This window comes from Sorex araneus, chromosome 8 (genome assembly GCF_027595985.1).
Source record: "Sorex araneus isolate mSorAra2 chromosome 8, mSorAra2.pri, whole genome shotgun sequence".
Classification (NCBI taxonomy): Eukaryota; Metazoa; Chordata; class Mammalia; order Eulipotyphla; family Soricidae; genus Sorex; species Sorex araneus.
In genome coordinates this window covers 38,161,232-38,179,046 of record NC_073309.1, presented here as the reverse complement: position 1 = coordinate 38,179,046, position 17,815 = coordinate 38,161,232, and the positions used below count along the sequence as shown (strand labels likewise).

General features: G+C 52.5%; 3 protein-coding genes across 4 annotated transcripts in view; 2 read left to right on the top strand and 1 right to left on the bottom strand.

The window, feature by feature from the left end:
- Positions 1 to 8,919, top strand: part of RHPN2 (rhophilin Rho GTPase binding protein 2) — a 76,997-nt gene extending 68,078 nt beyond the window's left edge. Inside the window, exons 13-15 of the mRNA XM_004600705.2 lie at positions 591 to 737; positions 1,169 to 1,324; positions 7,608 to 8,919. Of these exons, the coding sequence (XP_004600762.1) occupies positions 591 to 737; positions 1,169 to 1,324; positions 7,608 to 7,874 (570 nt within the window). The 3' untranslated portion in view covers positions 7,875 to 8,919. The remainder of the gene's footprint in view (positions 1 to 590; positions 738 to 1,168; positions 1,325 to 7,607) is intronic.
- Positions 8,380 to 15,641, bottom strand: FAAP24 (FA core complex associated protein 24). Of its 2 annotated transcripts, XM_004600704.2 has the most exons (4): positions 15,131 to 15,641; positions 14,818 to 14,957; positions 13,708 to 13,860; positions 8,380 to 11,235 (listed from the first exon to the last, which is right to left on the bottom strand). In XM_004600704.2, exons 1-4 carry the CDS (start codon positions 15,234 to 15,236, stop codon positions 10,987 to 10,989), a joined length of 648 nt encoding a protein of 215 aa, XP_004600761.1. In that variant the 5' UTR covers positions 15,237 to 15,641; the 3' UTR covers positions 8,380 to 10,986. The 2 variants fall into 2 exon arrangements, with proteins under 2 accessions (XP_004600761.1, XP_055002324.1); XM_055146349.1 differs by lacking the exon at positions 15,131 to 15,641 and having other exon boundaries at positions 13,708 to 13,855; positions 14,818 to 14,936.
- Positions 15,642 to 15,769: 128 nt separating this feature from the next.
- Positions 15,770 to 17,815, top strand: part of CEP89 (centrosomal protein 89) — a 65,203-nt gene continuing 63,157 nt past the window's right edge. Inside the window, exon 1 of the mRNA XM_055146504.1 lies at positions 15,770 to 15,947. Coding sequence (XP_055002479.1) covers positions 15,909 to 15,947 — 39 coding nt within the window. The 5' untranslated portion in view covers positions 15,770 to 15,908. The remainder of the gene's footprint in view (positions 15,948 to 17,815) is intronic.

Below are 17,815 nucleotides of genomic sequence, written 5' to 3'. Positions count from 1 at the left end.
AGCCTGGTGTTGTGTGCCCCCCAGTGGTGCTGAGAGCTTACTCCTGGTTCTGTGCTCAGGGATCACCTGACAGGGCTTGGGGGACCCTATGGGATGTTGGGGGGTCAACCCTGGGTTGGCCGTGTGTGCAAGGCAGGTGCCTGACGCTCTGTACTTTCTTTCCCTCTGTGGGCCCCGTTAACATTTATTTTTAATTCTGAGGGTGCCATGCCGAGTGGTGCTTGGGGCTGTTCCTGGCAGTGCTTGGGACCCCCCCAGATGCCAGGGCAGGAGGAGCTTTGTGGAAATCTTAATATCGTTGAGGTGCTGCGGTGGCAGGTGTGTTGATGTTTATGGGCTTGGTACAGTGGATGCTTTGAGTGAAGATCCTGTTTTCGAAGAGAACGATGTGAACCGGTGGGTGGTCTCTCGAGAGTGCCCGGCGGCTGCCAGCTGTCACCCCAGGCTGCGAGCGTGTGCGTCTCGGAGCCGGGCTACGGACTCTTCAAAGGCGTTTCTTTAAGGAAACCCCCTCTGACGGTGTTTCCTTCGCCCTTCGAGCCTCTGGCGCGGCATCTCGCTGCCACACCTGACGCTCTTCTGCCCCACAGGGCCCCCCTTCCGTGTTCTCTGCCAGCAAGAGATGGACACCGCCTCGGACCGTCCACTTCGCCGTAGAAGAAGGGGACTTGGGGTTCACCCTGAGGGGGAACGCCCCCGTTCAGGTCCACTCCCTGGACCCCTACTGCTCTGCAGCGGTAAGTGCACCCCTCCTGGCCTGGGGGCACAGCTCGTGCTCCTCCCTCAGGGCAGTCTGGGGTCATGCAGAGAAGACCCCCGCCCCCCCACCCCCCCAACTGGCAAGGAGTTTATGCTAAAAGCCGGACCCTGTGTGACTGCCCCTCCCCGGAGTTAAAGGTCACCTTCCCTTTTTCCATTTGGGTTTTGGGGCCACGCCCAGTGGAGCTGAGAGGCTCCTCCCAGCTCAGGGATGGCTCCCATCAGTGCTTCGGGACCCCCGAGGTGCTGAAACTGCAGCCAGGGGTCTCCTGTGTTCCGCATACGTGCCCGAGCTGAGCATCTCCTGCCCCGGAAGGGCCGGTTTGGCTTCCCAGCAGCCCGGCCGGGAGCGGATGAGGGGGGTTCGGATGACCACACAGGTCGACCTTATTTGAACCACCTCTCGTAGCTGGCCGGGACCAGGGAGGGGGATTACATCGTGTCCGTTCAAGACGTGGACTGCAAGTGGCTGACGGTGAGCGAGGTGATGGAGCTCCTCAAGAAGTGTGGCGAGGCCGACATCGACATGAAGGTCGTGAGCGTCCAGGACTCCACCTCCTCCCTGGTGAGCTCCGGCAGACGGGGAGGGGGAGGGGTCCTACCCGGGATATCTGCGCCTGCCCCTCTGCCCCCGGCCTCCCGCTGTGATGCCCCAGTGCCTTGTCACCGTGATGCACTCACCTGGGCCACGGGCTGCTGGGAAACTCCTGCTTGTTGATATGTTGTCTTTGAGGTCACACCCGGCAATGCTCAGGGGTTCCTCCCGGCTCTGCACTCAGGGATCCCTCCTGGCGGTGCTCGGGGGACCCCATGTGGTGCCAGGAATCAAACCTGGGTCATCCATGTGCAAGGCAAGTGCTCTTCCTGCTTGCTGCACTGCCACTGTGACCCAGCACTTGTGTTTTGTTGTCTTTATTTTTTTAAGTTTCAGTGGTTTCCACTCCACACACCTGTGGACAAGGAGCCGTCCACAGACAGGTGAATAGAAAGTGCTTCCAGTTTAGCAGCAGTAAGATGTGTGTGTGTGTGTGTGTGTGTGTGTGTGTGTGTGTGTGTCCGTCCAGGTGTGTGTGTGTCCAGGTGTGTGTGTGTCCAGGTGATTAAAAAGTGCTTCCAGTTCAGCAGTAGTAAGGGGAGGAGGGGTGTGTGTGTGTGTGTGTGTGTGTGTGTGTGTGTGTGTCCGTCCGTTCAGGTGTGTATGTGTCCAGGTGTGTGTGTGTCCAGGTGATTAGAAAGTGCTTCCAGTTCAGCAGTAGTAAGGGGAGGAGGTAGGTGTGTTTGTGTGTGTGTGTGTGTGTGTGTTTGTGTGTATGTGTGTCCAGTAGGACATTTCTTTGGATGGGAACCATTTGGCAGATAATGGGCTAAACCCCATTGCGACAGATAAAATAACAAGTCGCTTGGTTTTTCTGCTTAAACTTGCTTCTATTGAGAAAGTACAGCATCCTCCTGGCTTAGAAAATTACCCGGGTGTAGACAAGGCGAGGCCACGCACAGGCAGCCCGCTCCACGTGTCAGTGCCGGCCACCTTCCAGGGTGTCCCGGGAAGCGTGTGATGCCAGGCAGGCCCGTGGGTGCAGGGTTCCCCTGGGGAGTGTTGCCCACACACTCCTGGGTCAGCCCCACCTAACGCACCGGGACACGCCCGGTACCACAGCGCTCCTGTGTCCATCCCACAAGCAAGGGTGGTGCCTCACTGTGCCAGCCCCGTCTTGGGTGTCGTGGCTGCAACTAGAACCAGGCAGATAAGGTCCCTGTGCCAGGCTGGCACTCACTCCGCAGTCAGGTGACTGTGATTTTGATAAGTGCTGGAAAGGAAACAGGTGTGACACGATAAAATGACTGGGGCCCCGAGAGACTCCTTGGGGTGGGGCTGTCCCAGGCTCGTGTGACGAGGGGAACCAGCCCCCCCAACCTCAGGAGAGCAGGTGTGGGGCGGGGAGGGGCAGGCACGGGCGCACGGGCCCTGCCAGAGGAGTAAATGGACGGTTTTCCAGCAGCAGGATCCGAATGCCGAGGCAGGGACAGGCTGGCACCAGGGGTGGGTGCTGGGAAGCTGTGGGGTCTCTGGGGCTGGGATGTGGCTTGGGGGGAGTGGGGGCGTGGCCTGCATGCTGGCAGAGGGGCAGCAGGTGTGCAGGCCAGTGATGGGTCCTGGGACCGGAAGGAGAGGGGCCTGACTGTCTTTTGTTTGTTTTCTTTGGGGGGGGGCTACTCCTGGCTCTGTGCTCAGGGATCACTCCTGGTGGGGCTCCGGGGACCATATGGGGTGCTGGGGATTGAAAGGCAAGTGCCCAGTCTGTTGTACTGTTTTTTTTTCCGGCCCCTGGTTGTCCGCCTGTTTGGGGAATGCTTCCTGACATCCAGGCTACAGGCAGTGCGTCACCGGAGACGTCAGCAGCGAGATGATCCTTATTGACGTATTTCGGCTTTGCAGGGTCTGGCCCACACCTGGTGGTGCTGAGAGGCTGTTCCTGGCTCTTTACTTTTTTACTTGGGGGGGCGGGTCATTTCTGGCAGTGCTCTGGGGCCATCAACAGTGCCAGGGATGAAACTGGGGTGAGCCACACGCAAGGCAAAGTGCCCTGCCCACTGTACTGCCTTTCTGGCTGCCTTGAGGTGATCTTTAAAGGTTTTTGTGCCACACCCCACTGTGCTGAGGGCTTACTCCTGGCTCAGTGCTTAGGGGAGGGGGGGCGCGTCTGCGGGTGCTGGGGATCGAATCTGAGTCACCTGCATCCAAAGCAGGTGCCCTACCTGCTGTACCATCTCTCCAGCCCGGGGAAGAAAAGTAATTTTTTACCGAGTGAAACTTTCTTAGGAAGATGTGAGAGGAGAGAAAGAGGGGAAATACATGTTCAAGAGCGAGCACAGGCCTCTCTCTCCAGAGTGGAAATAAGTGAGCCAGGAAACAAAGACCAAGTAAGATATGTATTCAAGGGAGACCATGGGCTAGAAGAGTGAAGCTGACACTGTTTTCCACTCTCTGTCTTTTTTTTTTTTTTTCTTTTTGGGTCACACCCGGCGATGCACAGGGGTTAACTCCTAGCTCTGCACTCAGGTATTACTCCTGGCGGTGCTCGGGGGACCATGTGGGATCCTGGTGGATCGAACCCGGGTTGGCCACGTGCAAGGCAAACGCCCTACCTGCTGTGTTATCACTCCAGCCCCCTCTTTTTTTTTTTTTTTGGATCATACCCGGCGATGCACAGAGGTTACTCCTGGCTCTTCACTCAGGAATTGACTACTGGCAGTGCTCAGGGGACCATATGGGATGCTGGGATTCGAACCCGGGTCGGCCGCGTGCAAGGCAAATGCCCTACCCACTGTGCTATCGCTCCAGCCCCCACAGCCCCCTCTTTTTTTAATATATATTTTTTGATGGTGTTGAGCATCACATCCTGTTCTCACATACATGCATGTTGTTGAGCTATATTCCTAGCTTTCTTTTTTTGCGGTGGGGAGGCGCTTTTTGGGCCCCACCCGGTGATGCTCCGGGATTACTCCTGACTCTGCACTCAGGAAATACTCCTGGCAGTGCTTGAGGGACCATATGGGGTGCCAGGGATCAACCCGGGTTGGCCGCGTGCAAGGAAAGAGCCCTCCCCACTGTACCATCGCTCCGGCCCCACTGTCTTTTCTTCTAGGAATACTAAATAGGCCTAACACTTGTCCCCTGCGGGGCACAGTTTGGATATTACTGGTGGAGTGGAAAGAATCCCCAGGACAGACATCAAACAGCTGGAATCAAGCCTGTTATTAACAAGTTATGTGACCTTCGGGTCAGTAGCCTCCCGGGGCCTGTTTGCCCTTCTGGGTGATGGAAGAGTTAGGCCAGTGCAGGGCTTCCCGCTGTGCTACAGGAAGCTTTGAGTGTCCGAGAGCTGTCCCGGGAAGATGGGAGGAGTGACCAGAGGTGGGGAGCACGTAGGATGAGGACTGCAAGAAGTGAATGGGAGGGAACGGGGTACCCGGGGGTGGCTTGGGCTGGCCCCCAGGGAGGCCCTGGGACCCAGGAAGGCTTTTCAGAGAGGGCGTGGGCGTCGCTAAAGGCGAGGGAGGAGAGGTGGGCAGCCAGGAGGGGATCGCTGGAGAAGAGGCTGGGGCCAGTACTTGGAGATTAGATGCAACCTCGTATCAGGCCTGGGCTTCCGGGATTGCAAGTCAGCCGCTCGGGGGGGACGAGGTGGAGGGGAAAAATGAAAGCCGATACTCGGGAAGCGGTGGGAGGGCCGAGGACGGGTGCCCTGGGTCGGGGCTGGAATTTCAAGGAAAGCGAGTCCGCTCACGGAAGAGCTAAATATCCCCGGGCACCGTGCAGCTGTCTGGGTGCTGGCCAGGAGAGGCGAGGGCGGCAGGGTTTAACTGGAGCTGACATTTTGCCAGAGGAGCGTGGACGAGAATTGAGGGTGTTTATAAGGGAGTGACCATAACCAAGCACAGAGGCTCCAGGCAGCTCTCGGTCTACCTCCGGGATTGTTTTCACTGTTGTCCTAATGATAGCCCGAGTCCTTTACAGCAGCAGCGGCAGGTTAATGGGGAGTTTTATAGGAAAGGGAGAGGCAGCCGCACTCCAGAGGGGCTTTTTATAAAAGTGGGTGACTGCATCGAATCTCTCTTAGAGTTGTCGTACCTAGAGATCTATTTCTTTATAGATGTGGTACGGATAGTTACATAAATGGTCTGACCCTAGTGCTCAGACCATAGTAGATGCTCAATAAACATTGGGTTTAAAAAAAAAAAAAAAGCTTCAGTGTTAGCTGACCTGAGGAGTGATGATCCACATAGAAAGGTTTAGAAAACAAGTTTCTTCAGATTGAGTCTCTTTAAAAATGAATGGTGGAAGGGGTCAGAGTGTAGTACAGGGCGTAGGGTGCCTGCTTTGCATGTGGCTGAATCCAGTTTGATCCCCAACACCCTATATGCGCTCCATAAGGAGTGCTTCCTGAGCACAGAGCCAGGAATAAACACTGAGCACAATCAGGTGTGATCTTAAAAAAAAAAAACAAACCCAAAAGGACTAATAGTATTTAACAGGTATGGGGTTTCTCTTGGAGAATTTGAAGAATAGTCAGGATGGTTTTATGATACTGTGAATGTAGTTAAGGCCACTAAAAGGGCACTTAAAAATGGCCCAAGAGAAAAATCTTGTGCATTTTTGGTTTGGTTTTGTTTTGGGGTCATACCCAGTGGTGCTTGGGGCTTACTCCTGGCTCTGGACTCAGGAATTAATCCTGGTGGTGCTGGAAGACCCTATGGGATGCCGGGGATTGAACCTGGATCAACAAGGCAAACTCCCTACCCGGTGTTTTATCTCTCCAGTTCCCTTGTTGTGCACTTTAACCATCTTTTCAAAATCGGGAAAAGTTAATTGTGTCTACACATGGAGTCTCTATTGTCTTTAAAAAAAGAATGAAGTTAGAGGCTGGAGAGATAGCACAGCGGGCAAGCAGCCAACCCAGATTCAATCCCTGACATCTCATATGGTTCCCTAAACACCGCCAGGAGTAATTGCTGAGCATAGTCAGGTACGGCCCCAAAACAAACACAAAACCAAAACAAAGAGAATGAAGTTGTTCTATACTACTTAATTATGTAGACTGACATCCCAGATGCAGGAAGCGAAGAAAATGGTATGTGAACTATGCACATACCAGTACCTGCAAGTGTGTACATTATCTCTGCAAGAATAACAGAGGGTGGGCTGGAGCGCTAGCACAGTGGGTAGGGCATTTGCCTTGCAAGCAGTCAATCCGGTTCGATTCCCGGCATCCCTTATGGTCCCCCAAGCACTGCCAGGAGTAATTCCCGAGTGCATGAGCCAGGAGTAACCCCTTTGCATCATTGGGTGTGACCCAAAAAAGCAAATAAATAAATAAATAATTTTAAAAAAAGAATAACAGAGGGTTTCTGAGTGGAAAGGTCTGGAATTTCTAGCTTGGGTGGCAGGGATATCCACTGCTTACTGTATGTATTTTCATGTATTCCTGTTTCAGATATATCAAGAACTTCACAAACCAAATAGTGGTTCCTTAGCCTTTATCACTAATTCTGAGTATATGCCTTAAAATTGATCTTGCTTTGGGGGCCAGAGAGAGAGAGAGAGAGAGAGAGAGAGAGAGAGAGAGTACAATGGGTAGGGCGTTTGCCTTGCATGCGGCTGACCCGGGTTTGATCCCGGCAACCCATATGGTCCCCTGATCACTGACAGGTGTGACCCCAAACCAACAACAAAAACAAAATTGTCTTGCTTTTGTTTTGGGAGCTATTCCCAGTGGTGCTCAGGGATTACTCCTGGCGGTGCTTGAAGGACCCTATAGGATGCCAGATTGGCTGTGTGCAAGGCAAGTGACTTCCTTGCTGTACTGTCTCTCTGGCCATCTAAAAATTGTTTTTAAGAGCCCAACTAATTACTCACCCAGGTTTCAGAAGTTGGTTAGAACTGGGAATTATACTGGTGATGTGGAGTGATACCGGGATTCAGAAATAAGGCCTTGCACCAGAAGTCTCATACCCCACCGCTGAGCCATATTCCTGCACCCGACTCTAATTGAATTTTAAAGGCAGTAAATGTCACGATCATTTGTTGTTGTTATTGTTGTTGTTTAATCCTTTTGGTCACACTGGTGATGCTCTGAGGTTACTCCTGGCCATGCACTCAGGAATGACTCCTCCTGTCAGTGCTCGGGGGACCCTATGGGATGCCGGAGATTGAACCCGGGTCGGCAGTGTGCAGGGCCAACGCCCTCCCCTCTGGACTAGCGCTCCGGCCCCACCCAGTGAGTGTCACGGTCATTTCTAAGCAATCAAGGCTTGCTAACGCTCTTTGCCCCCCTCTCTCTGGGCAGCATAACAAGTGTGCCACGTACTCGGTGGGCATGCAGAAGACCTACTCCATGATCTGCCTGGCCATCGAGGGCGATGATGACAAAACGGACAAAACGAAGAAGATCTCCAAGAAGCTTTCTTTCTTGGGCTGGGGCACCAGCAAGAACAGACAGAAGTCAGCCAGCACCCTGTGCCTCCCGTCAGTCGGCGTCACGCGGCCGCAAATCAAGAAGAAGTTCCCGCCGTCCCCCTTCAGTCTCCTCAACTCCGACAGCTCGCTCTACTGAGACCGAGAGGGTGCCCACTCGGCGTCACCTGTGTGCCATACGTAGAACTCCCCCCTCGCCCCACCCCCGATTTCCCACCGTGTAAACTTAAGACTTCCTATGTCTTGATGAACGAAACTGACAGACGCTCCCGAAATGTACGGGAAACCGACTTCTCCAGGGAGGGTCACTAGTGCCTGAAGTTATTTATTATAGAAGTGTTGGGGCTAGAACAGTGTTGAACCATGGCTGTTTTTACCGGCTGAAATGATGACTCTTAGTTACTTTTAGTTCCTCTCAGAACCTAATGGGGGATACCAGTTGGATCACCCGGGCTCGGGTACTCATTCACGTTCTTGAGCTCAGAATTCAGATCACCCCCCCAACTAAGGCCAGTCAAGATAGGATAGATGTAGTGTTTACTAAGACCGTTCCAGGAAGCTGCTTCCTCAAGAGACATTAACGAGCCTATACTGACAAGATTTTGCTATTGTTTCTATAAAATATGAAACTTCTTTTCCAAGAGCCAAGTGCCAAATTCTTCATGACTTATTAGACCTAAAGATCTTTAAATTTAGGAGCAGCTTTTTTTTTTTCTTCTTCCAGTTTCATGTCATTTAAAGGTTGCTAACACAGTTGTCAGTGTTAGATAAAGAAACTATCTACAAGGTAGATAATATACTGTTTGATACTCAAATCATTTTCATTTTGTTTAAAGTAGGAATTACATAATTATATTCTTTAAGAGTGTTTAAGATGGTTTAAAAACTAGTTTTACATTTTATAAGGGACAGATGTAAATGATTCAAGTTTTAAGCTCTATTTGACTTCAAAACATTTGTACTGACCCATTTCTCTTGCTGTAAGTTGGATGATACTGTGATTCTAGTAAGAGTCACTGTTGACATAGTACAAGTTATATATCCTTGAATTGCATTGGAATCTAATTTTGAGAATTAACAGGAACTTAAATTTTCACAGTGCAATATTAAAAGGGAAAGTATATCACTATTACTAGGACCATTTTTATGTAAGTATTTAAATAAACACCTTTATTTGCCTGTTACCGTTTCTTTATTTCACTTTTAATTACTTCCTCCTCTTTCCAATAGTTTCTATGCTAAAGCACAAAATGTTTTTGTTTGCATTTTAGAAACTATACTTCACAAAGCAGGATTCAAAAGAACTTTACAGTAATCTCAGTTCGTTGGAAACATAAGCATCTAATTGAGGCTTTTTTTTTTTTAACTTTAGCACAGCGGGTAGGGTGTTTGTCTTGCACAGGGTGGATCCGGGTTCGAGTTCTCCGCCCCCTCTCGGAGAGCCTGGCAAGCTACAGAGAGTATCCTGCCTGCACAGCAGAGCCTGGCAAGCTCCCCGTGGCATATTCAATATGCCAAAAACAGTAACAAGTCTCACAATGGAGACGTTACTGGTGCCCGCTTGAGCAAATCGATGAACAGGATGACAGTGCTACGACAATGCTACTTTTTTACATCGAATCACTGTGAGACAGACCCTTACAAAGCTGTTCATGATTTTGATTTCAGTCCTACAGTGTTCCAACACCCGTCCCTCCACCAGTGCACATTTCCCAGCACCAGTGTCCCCAGGTTCCCTCCCATCACCCTCCACGTCTCTCTAATTGGGTTTTGAATGGGCAGTTGTATTCCCATGTTCCACCCACTCCCCCAGTGTATATCCATTGTATACCCATACTGTACTATGTCTGCCTTTTGTGTACTGTCCCATTGTTGTACTGTGTCCACTCCCTGTATACCATCCCTCTGGTGTACTATGTCCACTTCCTGTGTACCATCCCTCTGGTGTACTGTGTCCACTCCTTGTATACCATCCCTCTGGTGTACTATGTCCACTTCCTGTGTACCATCCCTCTGGTGTACTGTGTCCACTCCTTGTATACCATCCGTCTGGTGTACTGTGTCCACTCCCTGTGTACTTCCCTCTGGTGTACTGTGTCTACTCCCTGTGTACCATCCCACTGCTGTACTGTGTCTACTCCCTGTGTACCATCCCGCTGCTGTACTGTGTCCATTCCCTGTGTACTTCCCTCTGGTGTACTGTGTCTTCTCCCTGTGTACCATCCCACTGGTGTACTGTGTCCACTGCCCTGTATACCATCTTTCTGGTGTACTGTGTCCACTCCCTGTGTATCATCTCTCTGGTGTACTGTGTCCACTCCCTGTGTACTTCCCTCTGGAGTACTGTGTCCACTCCCTGTGTACCATCCTGCTAGTGTACCATGTCCACTCCCTGTTTACTGTCCCACTGGAGTATTTCATCCACCCCTTGAATCCGTTCCCACCCTGGACTATATGTTATTTACTACACAAACTCCCTCCTGTACTGTCTTTTCATTTACTTTGGGGGGCTCTGGGGGCAAATTCTGGTGACGCGTGAACTGGCAGTGCCAGGGGCATACCCAGCGGTGCCTGGGGGCCTCTGTGGCGTTGGGGGATCATACTCAGGGTCTCCGACACATGCCGCGCACCCTCTGGTCCGTGGAGCCGGGCCCACACTGCCTTTTAGTCTTTAAACAGGAACCCTAGATTCAGACTTTCTGTGTTTAGAGATATTTCTATAATCACCGAGTGATCATAAACAAACCAGCTACCAGGAAGGGAGGGGACCAGGAAGGAAGGAGGGAGGGAGGGAGGGAGGGAGGGACGCGATGTTTATTTACCCTGGCAGCAGCTGCGTGGCACAGGTACAGGGAGAGCCGCCCCGGAGAACGGCGGTCAGGGGAGCCAGGGCCTGAGGGTACAGCAAGGCTGCACGATCGATTGGTCCTGGGGACTCCGTCGCCCGCTGAGGCTCGGTAAACCCTGTCCGTGCCGCACCGCACTGATCCGGGTCACCCTGGGGCGGGGGGGTCTGCTTTCTGCTGAGTCCGCGCGTCCCGAATGACACGATTCTCTCGGGAAGATGCCCACCAGCCGCTCCAGCTGGCAGGATAAGGGCAGCGCCCAGCAAGGTCCCCGAAACCGAGATGCTTGAACCCAGCGCGCAGGGCAGGACGACCAAGTGCCACCTCCCCTTCCCCGAGGTGCTGCCGGAGGGAGGCTGGCTCGTGTGCACGCGCGGCCTCGCGGTCCCAGGGAGAAGACCCCGGTCACCGGGGCCGGGTGAAGAAGCTGTGGATCTGCTGCGCGGCTGCTGGCCCCACCACTGGCTCCAGCTCCCGGAGGGAGGCCCTGCTCAGCTGTTGAATGCTCGGAAACTTCTGGAGCAGAAGGGGAGCTTTGACTTTCCCCACGCCTGGGATCTGCTGCACAGACCTCAGCAGAGAGGCCTCCGAGGTCTGAGCCCTTTTCTTCCTGAGCAGAGGGTTCTTGCTGGGCTCCTTGGCGTGCTCCAGAACCTGAAGCAAAATTATAACGGGGGAAAAAAAAAAGCACATGAGCGCCCTCTGGCGGACAAGCTGGGTTTTGAAAAGTTGGGTGGCGTTTTTAGCCCTGTCTTTGTTTGCTGAGTTGACTTTACTACTTACTATTAGTTTTTATATACCACAAGTGTAATTTTTTTCAGACACTAGCAAAGTTACTGAAAGAGGAAATATATGACAACACAGAGGTTGAAGAAAAGGATAATTTTCAAACACTTGAGTTTCAAGAATGCTTAGTATGAAAGCATTGAAAACACCACTGTATTACTGTCATCGATTTGCTCGAGCGGGCACCAGTAACGTCTCCATTGTGAGACTTGTTACTGTATTTGGCATATCAAATACCCCACTGGGGAGCTTGCCAGGCTCTGCTGGGTGGTCGGAATACTCTAGGTAGCTTGCTGGGCAGCCTGAGAGGGACGGAGAAGTCGAACCCGGGTTGGCTGCGCACAAGGCAAACGCCCTACCCACTGTGCTATCACTCCAGCCAGTTATACTGAAAACATAACTGAGAAATTCAAACAGGTTGTGCTTAGTAATCAATGTTTCAGGGGGCTGGGGAGAGAGAGTACAGTGGGTAGGGTGCCTGCCTTGCATGCAGCAGACCTGGGTTTAGTCCTCAGCATCCCTTATGACCCCCTGAGCTCTGCCAGGAGTAATTCCTGAATGCAGAATCAGTAACCCCTGAGCACTGCCAGGTGAAGCCCCAAAACAAAAAAAAGAAAAGAGAAACATTTCAGGGGCTTTGCACATTTCAGATAGTCCAAAATATTTTTTCACAGGGTTGTGGGTTCGATTCCTGACACCACCTGGCCACCCGAACACTGTCAGATGTATTCCTGGGGTCCCCAGCAGGACTGAAAAGAGCTCCCTGCTGAAGGAAAAAAAAAAGAGGCACATGTCCTCCCTGAGCCCATGTGTTGCTTGTGCCCATGTGGCCAAGCATGTGTGGCACCCGTACCTCCCCTCTTGGGCTGTGTACTTTCATGCTTCCGTACCTAATGCTGGGTGTATGGACGGGCTCTCTCTGCCTTTGGAGCAGCCTGTGTTCTCTCTTGAGTGTGTTACACTCTCTCCTTCCCTCTCTCCTTTCCACTTCCTAAAAGCCTTCAATAAAACCTGTTTTGCTTCAAATAATAAAAAGGAAAGAAATGTGGTGTGGACTGATGAGAATTCTCCACGACGTGCCTGGTTAAGGACTCGGAGAAAGACTGCGAGCAAGGGGGAAACCACATACCACCTGGTTGCATTTTCCCGCTGCTTCACAGTCCTGCACATCAGACTGGAAAACAACACAACTGCAAACGATGCTCAGGCGTGGGGGAAACAGTAGAGGGACTAAGGCACTTGCTTACAAGCAGCCCTCCTGGGTTGGTGCCCCCTCACTGCGTATGGTCCCACAGAGTCAGGAGTAAGTTGCTCCCTAAGGTGTGCTCCCCACCCCCTGCCCCCCAAAGTAAAAAAAGAAAAGGAGTGATGCTCAGACTTTATGTTCTGATTTTAAAGGTTCCCAGGGGATTCTAATGTACAGCAGAGATGAATATTAGAGAGAACCATGGAGAATCAGCTAAAAGACAACAACTTGGGGTCAGGGAGATAGCTCGTGTGGTCCCACACATCCCTAGTATGTGTGATACCTGGAGTTCAGTAGCTGAACTGCCCCCCACAATACTATCAAGGATGGCTCCTGGTTGGTTTTTTTTTTTCTTTTTGGGTTACACCCAGCAATGCACAGGGGTCACTCCTGGCTCTGCACTCAGGAATTATTCCTGGCAGTGCTCAGGGGACCCTATGGGATGCAGGGAATTGAACCCGGGTCGGGGTTCAAGGCAAACGCCCTACCCAGCCCCGATGGCTCCTGTTTTTAAAATCAATATGCACATGGAGTGCTGATGCTGATGTGGAGCTGAGGCCCAACAGTGGGCATTTTCGCCTGCATTGAACGACAGTGGGAATCTAAAATGAGGGCCCTCGCTTGATTACCAATCACTTGTCTAGAATATTCCTGGGGACAACTCATCTGCTTGCAGAAGCAGTTTCTGAACTAAAATTTTCCTCCAAAACAGATAGGTGTTTTTTTTTTTTTGGTCACATCCAGCAATGCTCAGGGGTTATTCCTGCACTCAGAAATCACTCCTGGCAGTGCTGGGGGACCATATGGGATGCCAGGGATTGAAACTGGGTTGGCTGCATGCAAGGCAAATGCCCACCCGTTTTGGCTCCAGGGGTAGGGGGTTTTTTTGTCTGTCTGTTTGTTTTGGTGCTGAGGCTGGATCCCAGGGTGTCACACATGTGAGGTCTACTACTCCCGTCCCCCAAGTTTTAGGAATAAAGAGAATAACGCAGATGGAAATGCCGCAACAATAGCAAGGGCAAGGGCTAGAGGAGAGATTGCAAGGTTGGACGGGAGTTGCTCCCAGGGCTAGAGTGGCAGGGATCGGTACTTACCAACTCGCTAATCAGGCAGGCAGCTTCCATCTGGCTGGCCACGGGGAGCAGCACCATGCCCAGGTCTAGAACCGTGAACTTCTGGACGGCCGGGAAGTACTGTTCACTCATGTAAGTCTTTTCCACTAGGACAATCCCTTGGAGATGACTGGACTTCAAAGTGGGGGTGGAGGGGGAGGTGGTGATAAGAGACAAGAAATTAATTTGTGGGTGCCACAAATTAAAAAAAAGCAATAGTACAGTGGGTTGGGTGCTTGCCTTGCACACTGCCAACCCAGATTTGATTCCTGGAACCCCGGGTGGTCTTTTGAGCCCATTAGGAGTAATTCCAGAGTGCAGAGCCAAGAGTAAGTCCTGAGTACCCCGCTGGGTGTGGAGCAAAAAAAAAAAAAAAAACCACAATAAAAATCTGGGACCAAAGCATAGTACACCAGGCAAGGCGTTTGCCTTGCATGTGGCCTATCTGGATTTGATCCCTGACATCCTATATGGTTCCCCCAGCCCCGCCAGGAGTAATTCCTAAGTGCAGAGCCAGGAGTACCCCCTGAATAGCAAGTTGTGAGCAAAAAGAAAGAAACAAACAAACATCAATTTGTAACAAAATACTTTGTAAAGTAGGAAAGATTTTGCTCCAAGAGGGTTTGCAATGGTCAATGTTTTAGTTTTCCCTTTGGGCCACACGGCTCTTCATCAGGGATCATTCCTGACAGGCGCAGGGGACCACTTGGGAAGCGGAAAAACTGAAGCTGGGTGGACAGTGTGCAAGGCAAACACCCTGCCCTCTGTACCGCTGCTCTGGTTTTATATAAATTATTACAAATGAAACCATGATGCCAATAAGCAGAGAGAGAGAGAGAGTAAGAAGGAAGGTGCCTGCCACAGAGACAGGGGGAAGGATGGGGTAGGGGTGGCGGAGGGGACACTGGGGTCATTGGTGGTGGAAAATGCGCACTGGTGGTGTGAGGGGTGTTCTATCATTGTATGACCTGAAACTCAATCATGAAAGCTTTGTAACTGTATCTCATGGTGATTCAATTAAAAAAAAATTTGCAAACGATTGAAAGAGGACAAGAAGTCAGTGGTCAGTTCCAGGTTCGGCTAGGTACTTACATTCCTAACCTTTACGAGCCTCTTCCTGTAGCCATTCCCTGCCACCAAATCCGCTTCGGAGATGAAGAGGATGCAGGAGCGGCTGGACACGTAGAAGTCCACCGGGGACAGGCCGTCCTCAAACACCAACGTAGTTTTCCCTTAAAACACAGACAAGACCGCGAGCTCCTGAGTCCGGGAGGTGCACAGCAAAGCCGTGAGGGTGAGGGCTCGTGCCCGGGGCATGCCCGTCCACTTTGCAGGGCCCGCGCCAGCTGTGACCCGCGCCACTTGTCACTGGCCACCACGTAGCCCCGGGGGCAAGCCCACCCACCTTGCAGGGCCTGCGCCAGCTGCGACCCGCGCCACTTGTCACTGGCCACCAGGTAGCCCAGGGGCACGTGCGTGGGGCCGGTGCAATCACGGGGGAGCCTTTCCATGGGCAGCTTCGGGCTGGAGAGGGACGTCCGAAAGGTCCGAGGGCCGGCCCTTGGGCACACGCCCGCGGGCGCATTCCCCGCCGGACCTTCCGCAGCGTCTGCCAAGGTCTACAATGTAGCACTGCAGTTCCGGTGCAGGTGGTCCCGTTCCTGCTTATCGTCACTGGCCTGGCCCCGGCGACCCCAGCTTTGTTTCACACATGTGTCTTCTCAGTCCGGCCCAGAGCTAGAACCGAGCCCAGTCGGGCCCCGCTCGGAACCGCGTTAGGAACAGCGGGGCACTTCCGGGGCTGCTGGGCGGGCGAGCTCGGGAATCCTTCAAGCTGCCCGCCCTCCGCCTCCCGCAGCTCTGGATAGGCTACGGGGGCCGCCGACGGACACCGGGGCGGACCAATCAGAGGACGGCTAGCGGCACATTTCCGCGCTGCAGCGCTTTTGAATCAGGACCCGCTGGTTGCCAAGAGCGACGGACGCCAAGTAAACTTGTCTCTGATTGGCTGCGGAGGAAGATGAGCCAATGGTAGACGCGGTGGTTGATAAGCACCCCCTGGGAAAAAAGGCGTCTAGGGCTAGGCCCTAGGCTGGGGACTAGCGGTCCCGAGCGGTCCTCCAGGTGTGCGGTGGGTGATCGCGAGGCCGGCAGGACACTGCCCCGCCCCAGCCGCCGCAGAGATGCTCCAGGGCTTCCGCAGGGGCCGCCGGGGCCAGTTCGTGAGTACATCCCCGCCGGCTTGTACGGGCCGGGAGTTCTTCGGGGCAGAGGTTGGGGCTTGGGCCGAGAGGCAAGGCAGCTGCACAAGAAGGAAGGAGTTAGAAGAAAATCCAGTTTTGGGCCCCCGAAGCAATAGCACAGCGGGGAGGGCGATTGCCTTGCATGCAGCTGACCTGCGTTTGATCCTCGGCATCCAATGTGGTCCTCGATGCATCGCCAGGAGTAAGCCCTGAGCATCTCTGGGTGTGGCCCAAGACAAGAAAATTAAAAAAAAAACTCATTAAAATAGAAACCCCCCCCCCTTTTTTTTTTCTCTCTCCTCATGCACTTCCACCCCGCAAACATTCTTTCCGCGGTCGGGGAGTGAGTGCCCTGCTGCTCGGCACAAAGTTGCTAGAAGAAACTCCAGGTGGGGGAGTCCCGCTCGTTCCGGACACCCTGCATCAGCCAAGTCGGTCGGTTCTCCCCGCCAGCTCCACCGCCGGCCTCCCCCGCGCTGCCGCCGCGCCTCTGCTCGGAAGGGGCTCCCCTGAGTCCCCGGCAGCCGCCGCCCCGCCTTCCCCTTGCCTCTGCTGAGACCGCCGTGCCCCCGTGCCCACGAACTTGGTTGTGGAGAGCTCTAGCCTTTGCTTGTGCTGCAGGGCTGAGAAGTGTGTGTGTGTGTGTGTGGGGGGGGGTTGCAGGTGGGGCTCCCAGTTAGGGCCGTGGTGCTTGCACACTTGGTCTCTGGGGGGTTGCACTCTTTTATCTGGGTGCTTGCCCGCCCACCTGCTGGCTGGGCTTGTCCTGCCAGCTGGAACATCTCACCCCGCCCCTCCCAGAATAATTATATGAATTTTAAGTTTTTGAAGAAAAACACTGAATATAAAATTCCACAATTTAGGTTAATAACTTTTGGAATATTGGGGGAAAGTTGCATTATGTATCTCAGTGTAAGTTGTAATTTTTTTTTTTTTTGGCTTTTTGTGTCACACCCGGCGATGCTCAGGGGTTACTCCTGGCTCTGCACTCAGGAATTACTCCTGGCGGTGCTCGGGGGACCATATGGGATGCTGGGAATTGAACCCCGGTTGGCCGAGTGCAAGGCAAACGCCCTACCCGCTGTGCTATCGCTCCAGCCCCCGTGTGTTAGTTGTAATTTTTTTTTTTAAAGTGTGCCACAAGAGGATTTGATGTTTCAAATTTCTTCAAAATTATTGCTGGAAATTTTACCTGTTTCAAAGAAACTCCCCCCCCCCAATAGTTGATTACATTTAATATATGCTGGAACATCTTTTTACCTGCAATATTCATTGGGGGTCGCAGCCTTTTAGTTGGGGTGCTGACTTTAGTGCTGACCCCTCCCCACCTCTCCAGGGGATATGTTTTTCCTTTTTTGGTCATACCCAGCAATGCACAGGGGTTACTCCTGGCTCATGCACTCAGGAATTACTACTGGGGGTGCACGGGGGGACCATATGGGATGCCGGGAATTGAACCCTGGTCGGCCGAGTGCAAGGCAAACGCCCTACCCACTGTGCTGTTGCTCCAGCCCCTCCCTAGGGGATTTTAGACAGAAGAGCTGCCAGGTTCAAACAGAGATGCATGGGGTGGCACAAGATGTGAAAATCAGTCTCAGAGGGGCCCCCAAACAAAACAGATTTAGTCTGATTGTGACACTCATTAGAACCCAGTGTTCTTAATACACAAAAATACACACGTACACATGCACACACAGAAGCAAGGCAAGCATCTTAACCCTTTTTATTTATTTTTTTTGGGGGGTGGGCACACTTGGAGGTGGTCAGGGGCTACTCCTGGCTCTGCACTCAGGAGTCACTCCTGGTGTGCTTGGGGGAACCATATGGAATGCCAGGATTGAGCTCAG